This window comes from Dermacentor andersoni, chromosome 2, assembly GCF_023375885.2.
Source record: "Dermacentor andersoni chromosome 2, qqDerAnde1_hic_scaffold, whole genome shotgun sequence".
NCBI lineage: Eukaryota > Metazoa > Arthropoda > Arachnida > Ixodida > Ixodidae > Dermacentor > Dermacentor andersoni.
In genome coordinates, this window is record NC_092815.1 from 211,702,848 (window position 1) to 211,724,101 (window position 21,254).

Genomic DNA, 21,254 nt, shown 5'->3' on the forward strand with positions numbered 1-21,254 from the left:
ACTGTCTTGGAAATCGAACGTGCCTGAAGTTGCCAGTAACATTTACGTCACGTGTCCGTGCCGATGTGCTAAACCATTTCTGCGCAGGCGCGAGTAAGAGCGGGCGCGAGTGAGAAAATCTGGGGGCTTTTGCTCCTTAAATATATGAGTCAGCCTAGGCACTACGGGGGAGGTTTCTTAGAGCGCGTTGTATTCGTTTGTCCCCTAGACATGCCGGCATTGCGGAGTGCGGTCGAGTTGGTTTATACGCTCCGCCGCTGGCTGCCCGCGCGGTGAGGCAGTGGGCGCGGACGCCGCTTGGGGATCGCTGTGTCTGAAGGGACAATGTTCTGACTGGTGTTGTATAAGTCGCGGGTCGCTTTTTTCGTCGCGACGATAGATCGGATTCTTTACAAGCACTGCTCCAGGAGGGCACATGTTACCGGCAAACGGAGGCCTCAGGACAGCACCTGAGGTTATATTAAAGCAGGCGGCGCAGGATCTCCGGGGCACCCAAGCGGTAGCGGAGGGATCAAAGCTGGAAGCTGGGCGACCCGTGGGTTGGGGCCTCTGCGAGCCCCAACCCACGGGCCAGTCCGGCTTCTAGCTTTGATGTCCCCGTTGCCGCTTTGGTGTCCTGGAGGCGCCGCCAATAATGCGAAATAATGACACATTGTTTTCATTAGTAAAAACATGATCGAATAAATATGATTGCGTCGAGCCGCCAACTTGCGATGCTAAGTTCAGCACTACCGCGCCCTCGACTTCTGCCGGCACGCCTAGGGACAAGCGCATACAACGCGCGCCAAGAAACTCCTCCGTAGTACCTAGGCAAAGTCGTATTTTCAAGGAGCAAAACTCCCCACATATCCTCTCTCGCACCCGCTCTTACTCGCGCATGCGCGCAAACGTCCGTCGTCGCCGCAAGTGCCACGCGCCGCTGTACCTACAAGCAGTTGGAAATACGCAACCGGTACCACACGGAACAGCGTAAAACCTACGGCGTCTATTATGCGCCAGCTATCGCGCCATTGCTTCGCAGTATGGGCGAAACTACGATTCTTCTTTCTTTATTTTTTTTTACCAGACGGCCTCCATGTAAACTTAGTTTCATGTAGTTTAGAAATGAGAACATCTTCAGTGCTCAATTGATACTCGCAGGTCTTTTTCTCATAGTATTCGCATTCGATTCGATTGAATTGAACGCGAATTGAATCGAATAAGTTGAATTAGATTCTGCGCCATTGCGTGCCACAACCACTGTCTGATATTACGAGGCACGCCGTAGTAGGGGGCTGCGGATTAATTTTGACGACCCGGGGTTCTTTAACGTGCACGTAAATCCAAGTACACGATTGTTTTTGCATTTCGCCCCCATCGAAACGGGAGTGCGGCGACTGGGGTTGAACCCACAACCTCGAGTTCAGCAGCGCAGCCTCTAAGCTACCGCGGTGGTATAATTCGTGTTTCAGTCTGGAACGTTGTGAAGAGATGGACGCGGAGCACAATTTATCTTTTTTTGCTTGCTTTTTGCCATCAGTGCGCGAACATTGCTTCCGTCAAAGAAAAAAAAACTATATGACTAAAGGAAGCAGGTGGGTGGGGGGGGGGGGGGGGCATTTGATGCAAAGCGACTACGTTTCCAAAGAAAATGAAGGCACGCTGCCCGCTCTGGAAAATGGCAAGGTTCACGACGGGGCCTGTCCAGGCGAAGTATTTAGGGCGCAGCTCTTAGGCACCCGTTCCTGCGGCGAGCGTCGGCGTCGGCGTTGTCCCTCATAACCGAGCGAACGGCATTGTGAACTGTGAAAGCGAACGCGGCGCTCAGCCGGAGATGAAAGATGACAATAGCGAATAGAACTCGAGGAAGAAAGCGGAGGAGGAAGGTGCAGCGATACCATGAGGCGGAAAGCGGAAGAGGAGCGTATGGCGGAAGCGTGCGAAGAAAATCGTAGTGCCGCGCAAGACGGGCTTTGCGGCAATGATGCCTGCGAGATGGCGCCAGAGTAGCGCGCGTCGTCTGTATGGAAACAGAGCGCTGCATGAGGGGAGGTCTGTTTGCGGCGACTGCTCCGAGTCGCGCCCGCGCGTCGCTCACGCGCTGCCTCTCGAGATTTCTCGATTAGCGAGGCAGTCTCGTCCCACTTCGGTCCGTTTGCAACGTGCCGCAAGAGACAGATTGTCCGCGCCAGCCAGCATATCGCGAAATGAATGCACGTATAGAGCTGCGCTCGAATTTCGCATTAGGGAGTATCATAATATTCAGTGTTTCTTCCGATTCTTTCTCGCAACTTTTCCGTTTTCTTCGGGCTAGAAGTCGTGGCACCATCTTCAACGTGTTTGCATAGGAGCAGAGCCGCATATGGGCCGAATACTTCGGCTAGAGCTCTTGAAATAGGCGTCGAGGTCGGTAAAGCTGGCGGATAAAAAAAAAAGGAAAGAAAGAAAGAGAGAAACAAAAATAAATAAAAGAAACACACGCGGTGGGACTCAATAAGCGTGGCTTTGCTGTAGCGCGGCCGAGCCTTATGGAACGGCTAAGACTCAAGTGTTTCTGACAGCAGGGCACCGAACTTTCCTTTTCGGGCTGGCATAATACACGAGTGCTATTCGCATTAGACGACCGAAAGCTTTGGCACGAAAATAAAAAAGAGCACGCCACAAAGGTTGCGGGGAGAGCCGGACTAGGAATGCGCGCGTTCTTTGGTGTAGTTCTTGCACACTAAGCAGCCAAAGTCAAACGTTGTGCCTCGTAGGCATCAACGTCCTGATTCGATGGTCGTTGCGCCGTGTGGTCTCGGAGATTTTGCGTGTCCTGATGCATGGCTCCGCTACTATCGAAACGTTTTGCTTTCGGGCGTTTCTGATCAGCTTGTTGGGGTAATGGCGACGTTACGGGTCATACCGTTTACTTCTCACTGTCTTTCTCCTTGAATTGTTGCTTTTTACCGAGTATATATTTCTTTTTTTTTTTTACTTTGGAAGCTGCCTTTAGGCATAACGCAAATACATGTTCATTAGTTACTCTACAGATTCCTTTTGTCCTGGATGTCCAAGAGGGAATTGTAGTATAAGGTCCGTGAATCCAGTCTTCTAGGTCGGAAGGGGGTTGGACGAGTTTGTTGTCAGATTTATGCCACGGCCAGTCTCCTGTAGTATCATAAACTGGCATCTTGGTTAACTGAAGTTTCTATGAACGTTGTACTGTTTGACACCGCATTAAAGGCCGACTGCAACTAAATTTCGTCTTGGATAAATTTGTTATAAATCAGTAGTATATACTGTTACATCAATCATGACTGGTAATTGCATAGTTTTCTCGATAACAGCCTTTAAACGGTGACCGACATGATATTGCTGCATGTATATTGCGTGTTTATTTTGGGCGATGCGCGCAGGCGTCCCGGACGAAGAAGACGAACTGCTCCTGGATCTCGAGCTGTCGGCTGAACTGGCCAGCGCTGCAGCTGTTTTTATAAATATACCTCGCAAATAGCGTTCAGTGCTTAATCCCTCGGTCGCGTAACATTTCGGTGGAGGTGTGGTGGTTACCTTACGTTAAAGGAAGGTCCCATAGCTCTAAACCCTAGAAAAAGAAATGGTGACAAGTCTCAGAGCGCCGTCAATAATTTGACACAATATCCTTGCTGCAGACAGATTTGGTTACGTTTCTCAGAAGGATACCCTATCTGCAAGACGTCCACCCTGGCGCGACAAATAATGCTACCAGTTTTTGCTTTCTCTCAGGCGTCAACCGTGTCTGTGTCCACTTGCCACATCGTATTCGCTTACTTACGGTGCAGTGTGTGCCTGTGCAAGCTTGCGCAGAGCGGCTTATATAATAGAGTGGTCTTCATCGCCATCACTTTCCCACTTTGGTGCCAGTGGTTTCGAAAATTTCGACTCACAGATTGAACGAATGTTCAATTGCCATGTATAATCGATCAGGGTGTGCCTGTTCAACATGCCTAGTGCAAGCCACAGTTCTACCTCTTGGACGTGTAATAGACAGCTCCTCCGATCTGAGCCCCACGTGCAATTACTTTTTGTGGGAAAGTTAATGTGCAATATACCCCTGCAATGTATGCAATACCTTGCAATGCCCTTGCTTGAGCAAGCCCTGTGTGCAATGCCTTGCTCACATTCTTTCGTATAGGCGCAAGTGGTCTCTCTGTAAACTTCCGGCCGAGGCACCCCCTTACATCTATCATTAACGCATGGATGCTACCGTCGAAAGAGCACGTCCAATGGCCCAATCATTCCCCTCCTGCGGCTACAGCAGAGGCGCAGAATCTACGTGTTACATCGAGACTGTCCGTAAAAACTAATCCAGGGTTGTTTGGAACAGACCTACCTGGTGACTGTGAGCATTGGGTAATGGTCAGCACATTTCGCGAGTCGCTCCTGCAGTATCTGCTTGAAGCGGGTCTCTGTGCCTCTGAATGGCCTAATTTCCAGAACGCGCGGTGTGGCAACCCGCGCGCAATAATATAAGAAAGTCGAATTGCTGTGCGATTCGCGGAATGAGATGAAGTCTTTTAAATAATTTACTGCACACGACGCGGCAGAAGCGCAGCACACGTCCCACATTGGATCCCGGCGTTCGTAGAGGCTGCCGCAACCGCGCGCCTGCGGCATCGAGGCGCGCGCGCTGGGAGGAGGGAGGGAAAGGGAGTGAGACGGTGCGGCCGGCTCGGGCCGCGGCATAGATTGTACGTAGCTCTCGCATTTGATCGAAACGGCGCGACGTCGACTACGCGACGTCTGCGCCTTTCCACTCCCTCCGTCCCCGCAGTCGACGACAAGCACTCGGAAGCGTCTTCTCTATTCCCGGCGTCGACGGCGCCGGCGGGGCGGTCGTGCCCTGCGTTCGAGGCCCGCGGCGGGATGCGGGCGGAATGCCTATAGCTGGAAGCGCTAGCGCACGGGGCCTGCAGCCCAAGTCGTGGCGGGTGGGCGTGGGCCGGAGCTTGCTTGGCGCCGGAGACAAGCGCGCGGAGTTGGAGATGTGAGCAGAACACTGCGGCACACGCGGTACACGACACCCCGAGAGCGACGGCGTTCTTTTTCTTTTTGTCTGTTTCAGTACACGTACGAGGGGACTGGCGATGGCTGCTAGCCCGTGACGAGTACACATCCCCGTCACGTCGCTTTGGTTATGTGCGTGGAGCGCCGTGTTATTTCTTTCGCCGCCGTTTCGCCGGCGCGGCCATTTTGAATAAGCGCGCGCGCGTCGTGCGGTCGCGGCGGCGGTCGTCGTGCGCGGGCCTTGTCAGTGCAGTCACGTACCGTGTTTGTCGCTCGGCCCGCGCCGCGTTCTCGACGGCGTCGGGGCGCCACAGAGCTCGCTCCTTTCCTCCGCGATAACTTTTGCTTTCTCGTACCGATGTGTGCTTGCGTGTGTGTTTTCTTTTTTCAGTTTGCGCGATGCGTATTAGTTTCTCGAACATCTTCAACGTCCCCAGTTGAGCCGTAACTTGTCGCTGTGAGGGGTTGCAGTTGTCTTCGATGCCAGCGCTTGCCTCTCGTTGTCAGACACGCCTCTTTCTCTCTCTTCCCTTCGCAGTTCTCCTGGCCTCCGCTCGGTCTCGGCAACGTGACCGGCTCTGTGCTGCTGACGGTGTCGGCGGGGCCAGGCTACTCCGTCGGCGGACGAGGAGGACGGCGGTCTCAGCTCCGCGCCTCCACCAACGTTACCGTGCTGCGATGCGCGCAGGTTGGCCTGCCCCCCTACTCACTCCTCCCCTTGTCTCCCTACCGGCTCTGTATTGTCTTCTGATGGCGTGCAACACCGCACCGAAACGACGCCCTTGTGCTCTGAACAATTGCTGCGTGGGCGAGCTGAGGGCTAAACACGAATCCTTAACACGCCACATGGAGGGGAGCACGCGCCTGACGTGATCCGGCGTATATCAGTCGATATTTAACCTTGCTACTCACTCGGTCCACCAATCGATTAAGCAATACTGAAGGGCTGACTGGTAGTGTATTTAATAGACTGGTTTGGTCGCTGATTGGCGCTTGGTTCATCGCAATGAGTGAAGTGCCCTGAGTGCAGTTCGTGGATAAACCGGGCAAGGACAGGAAACTAATGAAGAGCACCCACACAAACAAACAAACAAACAAACAAACAAACAAACAAACAAACAAACAAACAAACAAACAAACAAACAAACAAACAAAAGCGACATTGTTTTATATCGTGTTGCACCGTGTTCAATGGAGCGCACAATACGAAAGAGAAATAAGTTGAGGATATGGCTAAGAAATGAGCTCGCACAGACGCACAAAGTGCAACTGCTCCGACGATTGTGCACATACGCATTAAAGGTGCTCATGAAGTCTCGTGCAACGTGTAGCTTTATGAAAATGTACAAGCATGTTTATTGCACGCAGGTCGCGTGAGTTGTTTCGCACGGGCTTAATATCTCCCTCAGATCGAGCCCCTGTTCGCTATACTTGCTGCGTTGCCAACTTAATACTGGCCATTCGTCAGCCATCCACGTAATGGGATCGTCGTTACCCTGTAGAATCGCGTAATGCGTTCTCCTTTGATATCCATTTTTGTTAGGCAACATTTAGAGCACGTTCCCCACCGCTACGGACGATTATAGCGTGACTCGCTCGGTCTGCTGGAAGGCTGCAGTAATTTATTGTTATTAACGAACCGGGGCAATATGCCGGCAGAAGACCGTAAACTCTATCGCGGGAAACTCGTGAAGCAGTCTTGGATTTTTTAAGTAGAATATTGCTAGTTAGTCGTGGATTTGTGCTGCATCTGTTGAAATTATTTGAGTTCCGCGCCAAAATTTCGTCGAGGAAGTTTCACGAGCGTATTTTGATTGATCTCCTGGCTCGAGTAATACTTGCGCCCCGATTTGTGCGAGCAGTGTTCTCCCTCGCTGCCCCTTGTCCTTTTTCCGTGCCCTTAAACCTGTTCCTTGTGTACGGCACCACGGAACGCTGGCTGGTCGGCCTCACTGCCGTTCCTCTCCTCTCTCGCTCTCTCTGTTCTTGCGCCTCTTGCTGCCGGCTGAAATAGCCTGTCGTAATGTCAGTTCCTTTGTTTACGTCCACGCTTCCATAATCAATTTCAGCGGATGCGTAACGAGTTGCCTCGCGGATGCGCGCGCGCATCCGCGAGGCAACTCGGTGGGAGCATCTCGGTGGGAGCTCCAGTGACGCGTCGGCGTGCTCGTTGCCCTGCCCGTCCCTCGCCGACGCGCTCGATGCCCAGACGTGTGGGGCCACGACGTCCAGCCGGCCTCTCGATTCGCAGGTGCTGCGCTTCGCGGCCTCACCCGCGGCGTTCGGGGACAGCAGCGTGTTCAGCGCGTCCGTGTCCGGCACCGCTCCGCTGTCCGTGCGCGCTGTCTTCCACGACGGCGCCCAGAGGCGGTGGACCACGAGGCACGACGCGTGGACTGTTCGCTTCAGCCGCCTTTACGTCCGCACCGGCTCGTTCCACGTGACTCTCAGGTCAGTGACTTGCGAGGAGGGCTCGCTGTACTCGCGCATACTTTATCGCTCGCTCTCCTTCTTTTCTTCCACTTCTTCTCTTTCTTTTCTTGGAGGGAGGGGAGTCCTGAAGTGTGAAGGGGTTATTCAAACTTGACTCATTTTTCCCCTTATAGTGATTGTGTATTGTGCGGCGTCGCTCCGGTTTATTCGATTGTGCTCTGTCGCCTGTCAGACATAGACGGACGGACGGACTTGATTCCGTCTTGAATTGCCGTCCCATATACATCAAAAGCGTTTCCTGCGAATTTTTTGAACATGTCATGTTTAGTAATATCATGCGCCATTTAGACGAGGTTTCATTGTTGAGCCTTCAACAGCATGCTTGTCGTGGCGGTATTTTCTTTCTTTTTTTTTGCGTAACACAGCTGGCATATTTCGTGCACGATTTATCAGAGGCCCTGAACAGAGGTTACTCGATCGACTGTCGGTTCTTAGATTAAAAGGAAGCTTTTAAGGTTGTTCCTCATTCACTACTTCTTGAGACATTGAGAAGGTGTAATGTAAACAATGATGTCGTTAAATGGGTTACCGAATACTTGAACCTGAGACGTCGTAGTATTTCGTTGAATAGTCTTGCATCAATTGCTTCCTCAGGCTTTGATTTTAGGACCACTATTGTTTTTATTATACATGAACGGCATATGCAATGGCATATCATCTAACATAATGTTATGCTCAGATGACTGCGCTTTGTATCGTGTCACAAATTCTTCGAATGACTGCGTTGCACTACAAAATAATGTGAACAAGGTTTCTGATTCATGCGCTTTTTGGGGAAATGCCCATTAATTTGACGAAAACTGTTCATGTATTCCTTGCGTGAAAGAGACTCCCCCACTATTGCGCCTACGACATCAAAGCATCAACTGTCTCATCACTGACAGACTGCAAACACGTTGGCATATAGATAATCTATCAACTTTCCTTGTCGCCGTCACATTGATTAGATAACACGTAAGTATTCTCACACACCTAGAATACTTGCGTAGAAATGGAAAAATGTTTCCTTTGTATGCTAAAAAGAACATCTATACGAGTCAAACGTAAGACCTATACTTGAGTACACTTGATGTGTTTGCGATCCCTGCGGTTGAAAATTGAGGTAGAAAAGTGGGATAGAATACGAAATCGGGCTCTGAGATCTATATCTGCTAATTACTCTGCATATTTTAATGTACCTTGCGTTAGGGACAGTATCGCCTTGGATGCACCGCATCACCACCGGAAGAAGCTTCCATTAAAATGTTCTATAAGATATTTTATTCCAAGACTGGTATTAACCACGAAAAGTTCTTACTGAGGCCCGATTATGTCTCTTCGCATATGGATCACACGTTCGTGGTTAAAGAGATAAGACGCAGAACAAATATTTTTCAGATGCATTTTTTTTCTTCCAGCACAATCCATGAGTGGAATCATTTGCCGCAGGATGTCGTTGTTATCACCTCGGACGAAGCATTCTTTCTTCTGTTTTTTTTTCATTCTTGTAATTATCGGTAGACGTGTACATATAGTAATTTTTATTCCTTGCAGTGCATTTTCTTCCTTCTTTTCGCTTTAGGTACGTTGTGCACAGTATTGTTTACTTATGTTTCTGATAATTTTCTTGTTTCGAATATGGTTTATGGTTGTTAAGTTATTTTAGACTCCTAAAGTTGGTCTTGATTTGCGTTCTGATTCACCTACTTCTTACTTTTCTCTGTAAATCCCCCCCCCCCCCCGCCTCTCCCACCGTTATGCCATAAAGGTGCGGTGGGTACTTTGATAAATAAGTAAATAAACAAACAATTAAATCCTCATTAATATACAGAGTCAAGTGTTTCTTCACCATATAGGTGGGGTGAGGATGTGACCTGACGACGGTTAATGCATAGTGACAACGGCATAATGTAAAATAAAAACAACGCGTAAGCAGATGGACACAGCCAATCTGCGGCTTGGAACATTTAATTTTCACGCGGTGCCGTTGTAGAACAAGATATATCTGCGGCGCGCGCGCACGTTCTCGCTATTTCCACTTGGCCGTGGGCTGTGACGTCGCCCGGTAAGTTGGGAGCCACCGGGCGACTGTTCCTCCTCTCCAGCGGCGAAGTTCGGGCGAACCCACTAAGCGGTGCGCACGCCCGAGGCCAAATGTAAACGTTACGTATTCCGCGCAGATTGCCCGGGGCTCGGGTTTAGCCACTCGAACCCCGGGCAATCTGCCGAGTTTCGCAACCTAGGCAGGTCCGACTTATTATATAAAAAAAAATCAATATTTGTTATAACGCTGCCGTCTGATTTCGCGCACATTTAAAGCGATACTTTGATAAGAAACGGCCGCCTTTGTCGTAATGTAAGCGTATCACGTGGTTTTCTGTTCCCTCAAATGCGTAACCCACCTTGCACTGGTTGCGGGGCACCTGACACCCATGCTTATGCAAGCGTGACTGTGCGGGTGATCAAATTGAAAATCTCTTTGCTATTCCTGGCACAATATCGCAGCCGTATTGAGCTCTGGGTTTTGTTTAACTTCGTTCTTCTTTCTTTAAACGGGGCGCGCGGGGGACTTTAAGAGAGGGGAGCGTTGGCCACTTCCTTTAGCCATTGTTACAGCATGAGTTGGTGCAGAGTTATGTCAAAGAGAATACGACGTAAGAGGAAAGCGCGCGTTCCTCTTACGTTACTCTTTGTCCGCGGAAAAAGCGAAATAATGAGACACACTGAGAACGCCGCTAGCCGAGTTACATGGGGACGGCTCAGTGGCTGCCTTTTGCTTCCGAAGCGCGAGCTCGGGGTTTCGATTGCTGGCCTTGGTGGCCGCCTTCCATTGGGGGCGAAATGCGAACGCGCTCGCGTGCTTAGCTTTGGGTAAAGAATCCAAGTTGGTCGAAATTAATCCGGAGCTCTCCATTGCGGCGTATCTTGAAGTCCCTGTGTCACACGGGACGACAAACCCTATCGACTGCCTTACACTATAAGCGGTTACAATTTCGTTATAACTACGCCATATGTGATTAACATTAACTGCCAGAATGTTTATTACGTTCCCCCTGAAAAGTTAAAACGAGGTAGCATGATTACGTATTGACAACGGGGCTACAGTCAACGACTGTAACGGGGACTCTCTGTTACTTAGTAAGACGGTGATAAATCTGCAAACAGCAAAGTCAACATTAAGGCGTAAAAGTAATACGTAAGCACACAACTAGAAGACCGACCAAGTCAGTGTAGATCAAGAATGCAAAGAAACAAGACGTTGAGGATAAATACGCAGCTCTCTAATAAATATAAACAAATGTGTACGCAGCAATAAAATATGCGTGCAAACAGCAAAAACGTGTTGAAGCAAAATTCAAAATAACTTAGCAGACGCAATCATTTATAAGTAAGAATAGGAAAGACTAAATTAAATAGGCTATAACAAAAATTAGCCATCTGAAATAAATTATTTAGGGTTGTTTCGGAATATAGGAAAGCATCACGATAGTTTCAGTGGTATTGGCAAATTGTTCCAAAAATCAATAAATGAATAGGCAGACAGGGAAAACACGAGAAAGGCGGGGGGTTGGAAATTCAAAAGGGATGAGCAAAACGAGAACAAACTAAATGCGGGAGCCAACGCTTCGACAAGTGCACTTGTCTTCTTCAAAGCCTTGAAGAACACAAGTGCGTCATTTTCCCATAGTTTCTGTTTTCCTTTAGCGTTGTAATGAGATCACCGCCTTGTTTACCAGAGCCTAACGCTCGAGAGTATTAGTTTTCTAGCGTCCTTACCCTGACAGTGTCGTTTTCTTTTTCTTTTTATCAACTTTACCCCTGATTGCAGCTGCACGAACCGAGCCGGCACCGTAACTCGCTTTGCCGTCGCTGTCGTAGAAGAACCCGTCTCCGGTCTGAGGATGACGGTACGCAGGCCTGCGTCCTTTCCTCTGGTGCCGCTCGACGAAACCGTGGAGCTGGAGGCCGAGCTGATATCTGGCACGGGACTGACCTTTCGCTGGAGAATCGCTGATGGAAGATCGATCAACGAACCAGCAACCGTGGAAACGTAAGCCATAATCTGTCTTTACGAGCCTAGAAACTATACGCCGAAGGTGTAGTGGATAGTTTTTTATTCGTGAAATGAGGAAGGCCTCCATGATTTTTTAAGCACCGTCTATGCCGCAGAGCGTTCAGGTAGGGGGAAAAAAAAAGATGGCTGTCATGCTTCTGGTTGAGTTATGTCTCTCGGGTTGCCTCAGTTTTAAAATGTCCCTCGGTGTTCAGGCACCTCGTTTCAGTTGAAATACTATAGCGAAGCGCATTTAGTCTTTCGCCGAGTATTGATATTTTTTTGGACGTAGCGAGGAAGTAGCAGACTGGTATTTCGTGAACAGTTACAAAATCTGAAAATCAGTTCGAAGATCCGTTGTTTGTTTGCAGTCTTCGCACTCGTCACTTAGTCTTCTTGCTGCTTGCAGCTGCAGCAAACTCAACACGCGAAAATTACAATTTACAATTACAATTACAACTTACAATTAGGGCAGCAACCTACGCGGAAGGCATACATCAGTGGCCGCGTCTCCTTTGCACCAGGTGAGGCCAACTCTGCAGTCGTGGGTGGATGGCCTTCTATGTGGTCGCAGATCAAAACAGACGGAATGTATTTGAACCTGAATAAACAGCATGAATGCGAAACGCGCGGCGTAAAAGTGATGCGAAGACAGCCGCCGTGCCAGAGGCACACCAGGTGGGCTTTCCACATGTGTTACGCTTACATAGACCGGGACATAAGACCGATGGCGTTCGTAAGAACATCGGCGAAGATATTAAGACAGAATGGAGCCGTTTTATTTCCCTTTACTATTCGAAAACAGCGCAGCCCGTGACACCAACGTTGCGAAGCGCATTCGCAGTCTTGGGCTCGCTAATTGCGAAGCGCACCACGATTTAGTATGGCTACACAACGCAATCGAATAAGCGCGATAAGTCTCAATTTTTTTACTTCCCTCCGCAGCCGAGGAAGAACGAGCATCGCACGTCACCGGTTCAGCGTTCCGGGCACGTACAACGTCAGCGTGTCCGCCTCCAACGGCCTGCTGTCGCGCAGTGGCGCCTATCGCGCGGCCCACATCGGGCGGCCGTTGAGAGTGGTGGAAGCCATTGATGGCCTCGCCGCCGACGTCATCGGAGGCCGCTACGCGGTTCTGCTGCCGCCTTGCCGCGTCAGTGGCGACTCCGAAAATGAAGGAACCGCCAGCTTGCCGACGACGCCTTCCCCCACGCGCAGTACCGGTCGTCGTGGAACCGGCGAGCCCTGTCTTCGGGACTGTGGGCATCCTTCGGAGATGATACGCTCAAGACCTGGCGGTCACTCTCACGCTGTTCACCTAGAAGAAGAGAACGCGGCGACATATCTGCATCGGTCGGTGACATTACCGTCTGCCATCTCCCTGAATGAACGCGCCTCGCGGAATCTGGAAGCCTCACTTCCGGGAGCGGAGGAGGAAGTCCAAGGTGACCATAGTACCGCGATAACGAGTGCCCCGCGCGTGCTCCTACCTGACCGTGCGCCTCGCCAAGTGAACCGAGGAACTGCAAGAAAACGGGACGACGTCCACCGGCTGTCGCCAAAGGCTCGAGGCGGCTTGTTGATGCGGAGTCCGGACGGCCAAGTGTCACCGAGGCTCTGGCGGGAACAGAAGCGCCAACCGTCGCCGCCGCCGCCGCAGCATCAAAAGCAGCCGCACGATTGTCGTTCGAGTGGCGTCCACTTCGGCGCCCACGTTGCCAGGGGCTCGGACGTGGTGTTCGTCTTCCATTTCGGTGACGGCACCAATCAGCGCGTGGAGCCGGCCACCACGGCGTCTCGACAAGGCATCGGATCGATGGCGCAGACCGCTGCCTCGGCCGTCGTGACCCATCACTACAAGCGCGGTGAGTGTCTCGTGTCCCTCACAGCTGGCTAACATGAAGAGGAAGAGGGTAATGCGATGGAACAAGGAGTGCTAGGGGAGGGGGAGAGCAATGTCCATCTTGTATCGCGTCCTTTGTTTCACCGAGGTCCGTGTGGACAGTGGCTTAGCGCGCGGACGAGGCTAATGATTCCGCTCACGTTCGCCATTCTTTTCCCGCCTTGTAACAGCGGCGGTTCTCCGATGGGAGTGTCCTCAGGGAGTAGAGTGGACGAGACGCGCCTGTTCATATCGAGAAACTATGGATTTTTGCTCGGATAAGGGATGCGTATCTGTGCACTGTGCAGTAGTGCATTTGTGTGTTCTGTGCACAACGCAGGCATGCACAAAGGGAAAGTCAAGTTCCGTCCGGTCCCCATTGTCATTACGGCCGGTGCGAGCGTGCGATATCTTCCTTATTGCACCCGAAAGTGAATGGTTTTATTCAACGTTCCAGAGCTCGAATATATGCTTCGAGAAGGCCATACTCCAAGCTATTGTTAATACTATGCGGAATCAAAGAAGGACTATTATGACATGCCCGGTTGTAGAAATAGTACACCCCTCCCCCCAGAAAAAAAACAATAAAAGCCGCATTTTCCCCCGAGGAAACAAGATATTCGCAAGTGCCCTGGATGTAAGTATTGCCGTAGTTGCGTGGGGTGTGGTCATTAAAAGAAAATGATAGCAAGACGGAGGCCCAGTGACGGTAGCACACAACTCATATGGCGGCCCAACTCGTTACCGTTGTTTTATGCGGGGAATATTCCTTGGTCTGACTGCGACAAGCAAAAGATTTTTATGCATATGCGCAGCATTTCTTGCATTATTTGCTTCCTCTGCAATTGAGTCAATTCTTTTAGCCCCCCAGACATTTAAACTATTCTAGGGACTGAAAGTCGTCGTAGACGTGCGTCCAAGCTGTCAACAGTTTCAATGCTACTACCTTTAGCGATCGCTGTAATGATCATGCAGCTACGAATGTGGACCGCACTAAAAAAAAAAAAAAAAAATCACGCAGAAACTTCTCTGGGAGTTGTCTAAATATGCGTAAGCGTTGTACCACTTGCTCATTTCCACGCAGCCCGGTGTCATTATCAATGTTAGGAAACATGATCAGGCCAATACAAAAGACAGTGCGGCGGCGACACGAACTGGTGCTGACGTCGGTGCAAGGCGCATTGATGATGCAAGGAAAGTACTGCAGGTGGCGGCGCCAGGTGCGCTGATGACGCTCCGATCGCCATAAGCCGTTATCACTCCTTGCCGCCTTATCCATCCGCGTCGAACCATTATGAACCGTGGCCAAACGAACTGAGGCGGCGGCTTCGTATGGCACCGCCGCGCGGGCCGCGCATTGAAAGCGATCTGCGATGCCGACAAAGAGTGCCGACTGCTGATAGCTTCGCGCGCTGTGTTCTCGCCGCTGACTTAGCGTTGAATATAGACGCGCGGGCCCGTATCTTGAAAGCGATCTGCTCCGTGAGCGCTGTGTTCTGCCCGCTTCGTTGGCGTTGAAGCGAGAGGCAGCGCGAAGTTGAATTCGCTCGCTGATGCGGGCGCCATCTCGAAAGCCGTTCTCTTACGGAGGGACAGTGGGACGGACGGTTTTCTCGTTGGGTAAGCATAAAAATGCGTACGCATTTTAATATGCAATTGTAGAATCGGGTGTGCAGAGCGTACTCTTTGCATCATACTTCCGCGTAATGCGATGGGTGTACTTAGAATGGGAAGTACCTTTGCTTCAGTCGTTACCGTCGCTTATAACTTTTCCACAGCATAAGTACGCGCACTTTCTTAGGGTGCCAGTATTCGGAAACGGACCTTCTCCTTTGCCTGCTCGGCCGTTTAGTTCTGCCTGTTCTCAGTCTCATATTGATATTTATTTTTGTAGAATTAATTTCTCAAGCCGTGTTCGCAACCTGTAAGTTGAAACATTTAGTTAGCTGTGTTCACAGGAACTGATTTATTCCTCGGGACAGGCACGTGAAACAGGCGATGACGTGGGAAAGGTAGAACGCATTCGCCGGCTGCGAAATCGTGAGCGTTCACTCAGTAAATACTGGGTGGCTGGTCGGTACATGGGTCCAGTCCGTGTTTTCGACGTTCTCGTGTATATTTGATTGAACACTCAAACAGGGTATCCCTTATAGAGATATACGTATGCACATTCTCTATGCAACTGGCGCTGTTTACTTTAAATAATGATAGCAGGCATATATGTTCCGGTTATTCGTTATTAAGTTTAGTGGGGCAATACGCACATCAGCGCCGTTCGTTTCGTGTTACGTGCTATAAGACGATAGCTGTCGCCGGAGTTACGTATGATCCGCTCATATTACACTTGTTTAAGCTCAAGCGGATGTTCCCGTTATTTAAGGTAAAAAAAATATAAGACGATGGTTAAGTTAGAACTCTCGTAAAGTATAATGTGAGAAATTTAGACTTGCGTCCGAGCGCTCCCTCTTTGCGGAAGAACGTTAACGCGAGGCAAGCAAGTCTGGACCGGGTGACATCGTTCCGCATCTTACCAAGCTGCGCACGTTCCCACGTGACAGGCGAGTGAGAGAAAAGCGGGAAAGCAAAAGAGCCGGCCGAGGCGACGTCACGTCCGTCGGCAGAAACAGCTCGTCCCGTAGACACACGCACTGGCGACTTCTATATATGCCGTCCGAGTGCGGTCGTCCGTGGTCGTCGGCCGGAAGAGACGACGCGGCCGCGTTGACAAAGACGCCCTTCGAGTAGCCGGGGGAGTGATTGCGCTCGCCGTCCTTCCTCCTCGGGAGTCCGAGCGCGCGTCGTCCGCCGAGAAGCGGCCATCGCTCCTCGGCCGGTGTCGAGCGAGGAGAGAGGCCAGCGCGTACACTAGAGCGAACGACGGGGCACGAGCCGGCCGTGCGCCCGCCGTCGTTACCGCCGGTCTCTTATTGCCCGAGTCGCCGCCACCGCGGAGGCAGCCCTGCTTCGCCGTCCCCCCTATACCGCCCTTCCGAAACGGATGGTCCTCGCGTGCCCATTTGGCGTTAATGCGGCGGGCAGTTCTCCTCCTCCTCCTTTGGCCGCAGCCCCCTTGCGTGGGCGCTGCTTTCCAGCCATAAAGACAAAGAGAGAAAGCGAGCGGCCAGCTCTTCTCGGCGACCAGCTGAGGGCGATCTCTCGGGACTCCTCGGAACGCCGAGTGGTGGTGCCCTTTCTCTCTTGCCTTCGTTTGTGACGTCTGCTCCCCGTTTTGTTGGCCCGTAAACGCGAGGGTGTGAAACGTTGCCTCGTAGCTGTCTTCCCTCTGGGAGGTTATCTGGCGCGACGGCGGTGATGAGGGTCCGGGAAGATTGAGGAGCGCCGATGAAGAGAACGGGCTGATGTGAGGCAACACTGTCACCGGCGTCACGTATAGACGCTGTTTCTCACGGCTTGGTGTGGCCCGTCGTTCCCGTTTTCTTTGTCCTTTTTCGCCAAGAGGGATTACGTTCGTACGTGCTAGGGTCAGGAGAACTGTGCACGCAGGCGCACGCACCGCAACTCGCCCGCGGCGTTTGCGGTCGTTCGTATCATTTACGCGCCGTCGAGAGGACTGATCGAGTGCTCTCGAATGCGTGGTCGAAGCGGATCGTCGCCGTGTTACGGCCTCACGCTGCGTTTACATTTTGCCGCCTCCTTCCCTCGTGCTTCCTTTGCTTCTTCCTAACCAACGGCCGCGAGTGATTGGTCGGACGCTTTGTTCCCTGGGAGGGACGGGCGGTGCTAAGGCACGGAAATAATGGCCCGTTCGCACGCATCTCTATCGGCGAGGTGATTTATATCGGCTGCGCCGAGCGACCAGCCTCGGTGGACGCGAGTTGAGGACACGTCTCGCCTTCGTCATCACTTCCGCGGCCTCTTTGTGCTCGCGTAATCGTCGCTCATTCTTCTTCCCTCCTCGGCAACGTTTCGCTTTGCCTCTCCTCCTTTCTGTCGCTGTAAGTGGCTTACATATTTCACGAGTGCGACCGCATTTCCCAAACCTCGGTCGTTTCGCGTTGCCGCGCTTATTTGTTTTACGCTTCCCTCTCGGACGGATCTCGTAACGTGATTTCGGGAGGCAGTGACGCGTTCGCTGACTTAGCCTTTGCAGAGGGGCCGTGAAACTGGCGAGCCGATGCTGAGGTCCTCGGCGCTGACTGACGTCGCACGAGGCCCGTGTCGACGGGCAGGACAGGGGATTCTCTCTAGCGGCGGAATGATTCGCGTTGCGTGGTTTGTGCCTGCCTCCGCCCCCGCGCCATAGTTGTTCAGTGCCGTCGCGGCACGCCCTGTCGCTTAACTCGAGCGATATATGGCGTCGACGTTTGTTGTCTGCGACGTTCACGTTATACGCGGTTTGCCGTAGGAGGCGTTCACAGAAAAGCATCAAGAACATTAATACACTATTGGTACACTCCTTTAACTTCCTTAATCTAGAACGTGGTCGAAGTGTACGTGACTCTACTTGCAAACAGGGAACGCATTACAAACTGTCCCACGTGGATCTCACGGAGGAGTTGCGAATAACTGCGCAGCTGTTTAGTATCACGAGTGTTTTTTGCGATGGACATCGCGACAGTTACATTGTGTCGTTCATGGACCGCGGAATGGTGGCTCAAAGAACGAAGTGACGTGTTGTGGAATGAAACGAACTCAGCCTGAGAGAAAGAAGATGCGGTGGCTTTATGGAAATGCCGTAGATGTTAGCATGGCTGACGTGAGCCGGCTGTGCTTTTCCCCGAGCCTAGAATGCCCCGCAGGTTAATGTTGGAGTCTGAATGTTATTTTCTTTCCTTTTAAAGATGCGAAAAATTAAAGTACAAGTCGCGGTGCAAGTTTGGTGCTATCTTCGGAGATTGTCAGACAACTAACGACTGCCAATCACACATAACGTGTTCCACGGGCCTCCAAACATTGTCAGTATATTAAACTTTTATGTACGGAATGTTCTTGGAGACGTCTTTACCGTGCGAGCTCAAAAACTCTCACTGGTGTGGCCGTGTCTATTGATTCATTGTCTAGATACATGAGAGCGAGAAAGAGAAGAATGTGTAACGAAAAGAAAGCTATACTCACTGGGAACTACCGGGCGCGCAGCGTTAAAAGAAAAGGAGTTGACAGTCACTTTAGCTCACGCTAAAGAGGATGCAGGCGAAAACGTACGTGCTCACGAGACATTAACTATATTACCTCAGATTTTCATTAGAATGCGTTGTTATTTCCTATTGCTTGTTTTCTCCCACCATAGGTAACGGGTTAGAGGGTCTTAACGGTGTATTAATTAACTTCGTCCTAATTAACAACAATGGTCGCGGGTTCCACTTCCACCAAAGTCGGTGGGTTCAAATGTCTTAATTAACTATGCCTTAACTTCGCCTTAATTAACTCCCAAGGTACTGGGCTCGACTCGCGATCTTGACAACTTCAATTGGAATCCAACTTGGAGTTATGGCCGGTTCGACCCATATCTCCATGTTGGGTGGTGGGCTCGAGTGCCTTAATTAACTTCGCCTTAATTAACACCAAAGGTCGAGGGTTCGACTCCTACCATAGGTCGTGGGTTCTACACTCGGCCCTCACCACGTCAATTGGAATCCAGCTTGTAGATGTCGCCGGTTTGCCCGTATCTCCAACTGGCTTCGACTCCCACTAAAGGTCGCGGGCTCGAGTACCTTAATAAACTCTATCTTAATTAACTGTATCTTAGTTTATAGTGCCTTAATTAACATCACAGGTCGTGCTGACGCTTTCTCTTCGTCTCTGGTTCGCGTTTTCTTAAAAATTGATGGCCTAATTCGCCCTAATTAACATCAAAGGTCGTGGGTTCTACTCCCTGTGTATTTTGGTGCCATGAATTTTGGTGCCATAACGCTGGACACTAGATTTTTCTACCCATTAGCCATATAAGGCTTTCGCCGTAAAGTAATGAACACAAGATTGATTTATGACAAATATCGTTGTGCGACAAATTTACGCTCCAGATGCGTAGCAGTCTTTAGAGTGTAGAGCAATACACGGAAGTGGCTGAAGGCTGGTCACCCTATAGGCCATGAGGTACGCATTACTCTCGGAGCCTCCCTGTCGGTCCTGTCGTCACCCAAATGCTTATTTCCTTTTCCCCACTTCCTCCCCCGTAACTGCGGTCGAGGTGACCACCGTTGAGAGAGACAGTCATTTAGCGCGGCTTTGCTTTACTGACGGCAGCTTCCCCTTTCTGTCGCGAGCTCGAAGCGCTGTCTCTTGCTTATACTGAGCGGGGGCTGCAGGTTTATCACGGACGGCTGCGAAATGCAGACGGCACGTTATAGAAACAAGGGGAAAAGACATTGCAGTGGCCAAGATGGGCGTGCTTGGCTCTTTAGGGCACGGCTATATTTATTACGTAGTCCGGGACCCACGAACCAGCAGTTGCGAGTGGAAATGAGAGACTCGCCAGCGCAGCTATAGGGCCACTGATCACGCTGCAAGGCGCGTCGCTCCGTTGCCTCGTTCTCCTCGCATCCCGGTGACCATAACTCCGTCTCCAGAAAGCGTCCGCAAAACTGTGCGCGCCGCTGCATGGCAGCGGGCGGGTACGAACGAGGCCGAAAAGGCGCTCTGTCTTTCTTTTTCCCCGATGCCTTTGTGGCGGCCCGCTCGAGGTCGATGCAAAGCGAGTTATCGCCGCAGAGAAGATGATGCCTCGGTGTCGTGCTCCTCTGGGGGCGTCTCCGCAGGAGGACGTTTCTCGGTGTCGGTGATGGCCAGCAACCCGCTGGGCAGCGTGACCAGGCTCATCGATCGGCCCGTGTACGTGGGCAGCCCCGCCGAGGGCCTGACGCTCGAGCCGAGCGAGTACGCCGTGGTCGCGGCCGGCCGCAGCGGCTCGATCCGGGCCGCGCTGCGTCGGGGCGCAAACGCCACCGTCGCCTGGGAACTGCGCTCGGCCGACGACATCACCGCGCCGCCGGTTCGGCGGCTACGTGCCACGGACACCGGTGAGTTCTTGTTCTCTCGGCTTCTTCGTCCGTGTTGTCGCTACGGCTATGTGCTAAGGATGATGCCAGTGGATTACGACACTTCGACCGGCGCCACGTGCCTTACGTTTCTCGTCTGGCACCCAGCGACAAGCCACGTCATCTATCGGCCGGTGCCGGAGGCGGTACAGGGCGTAGCGTCGATTTTAGTCGCTACCTCTAACGACGCCCCGAGGGATCTCTGTAGTTGTCACCAACTCTCGCCTGGAGGCCAGTATTTCGGTTTTAAATAGACACGCTTCTACCACCACCAACACTCTTATGAAACATTCACTCCTTTATCCTTTTATTCGTCAACGTCGATGAGCCAAACTGTCTTCACGTGGCCATGAGCTACTCCCGTTAATGTTCGGCAGCACCTTGGCGATTTTCAATAACGGTTGATTCGGCTGGAAACAGTGACTTCGCGCTTTCCAACCGCTACACTCGGCTGTCTCTGAATGCGTCGCATGGAACCATCAAAAGGCAGAAAAGGCTACTTGGTTGTTCGAAAGCTAACTGTCCAGTGAGAAAATAAACAAACATGTGATAAAAATTGTGAGTGTCATCGCAGGCTCACTAGAGGAAAGGGGGTTAACCGAGGGGCCCGATATTAGTCATAGCATAAGACCCCAAACAAAGACACCAAGCACAACACAGCGGCAATTACTTGTACTAACTAATTGCATTAAAGAAATTATAAACTAATGGAAATGAAAGCGGATGAAAAAACAACTTGCCGCGGATGGGGAACGATCTCACGTCTTCGCGTAAAGGCCAGAATACATGGAGCGAATATGCGACGAATAGTCGGCGTTCGACGCCCGGCGGCGTACGCGCGAGG

At 51.3% G+C, this 21,254-nt stretch overlaps 1 protein-coding gene across 1 annotated transcript in view; it reads left to right on the forward strand.

Moving 5' to 3' along the window:
• LOC126540110 (uncharacterized) overlaps positions 1 to 21,254 on the forward strand; it is a 613,572-nt gene that overhangs the window by 423,923 nt on the left and 168,395 nt on the right. The window contains exons 4-8 of the mRNA XM_050186902.3: positions 5,546 to 5,695; positions 7,259 to 7,458; positions 11,309 to 11,530; positions 12,479 to 13,398; positions 20,132 to 20,392. Coding sequence (XP_050042859.2) covers positions 11,382 to 11,530; positions 12,479 to 13,398; positions 20,132 to 20,392 — 1,330 coding nt within the window. The 5' untranslated portion in view covers positions 5,546 to 5,695; positions 7,259 to 7,458; positions 11,309 to 11,381. The remainder of the gene's footprint in view (positions 1 to 5,545; positions 5,696 to 7,258; positions 7,459 to 11,308; positions 11,531 to 12,478; positions 13,399 to 20,131; positions 20,393 to 21,254) is intronic.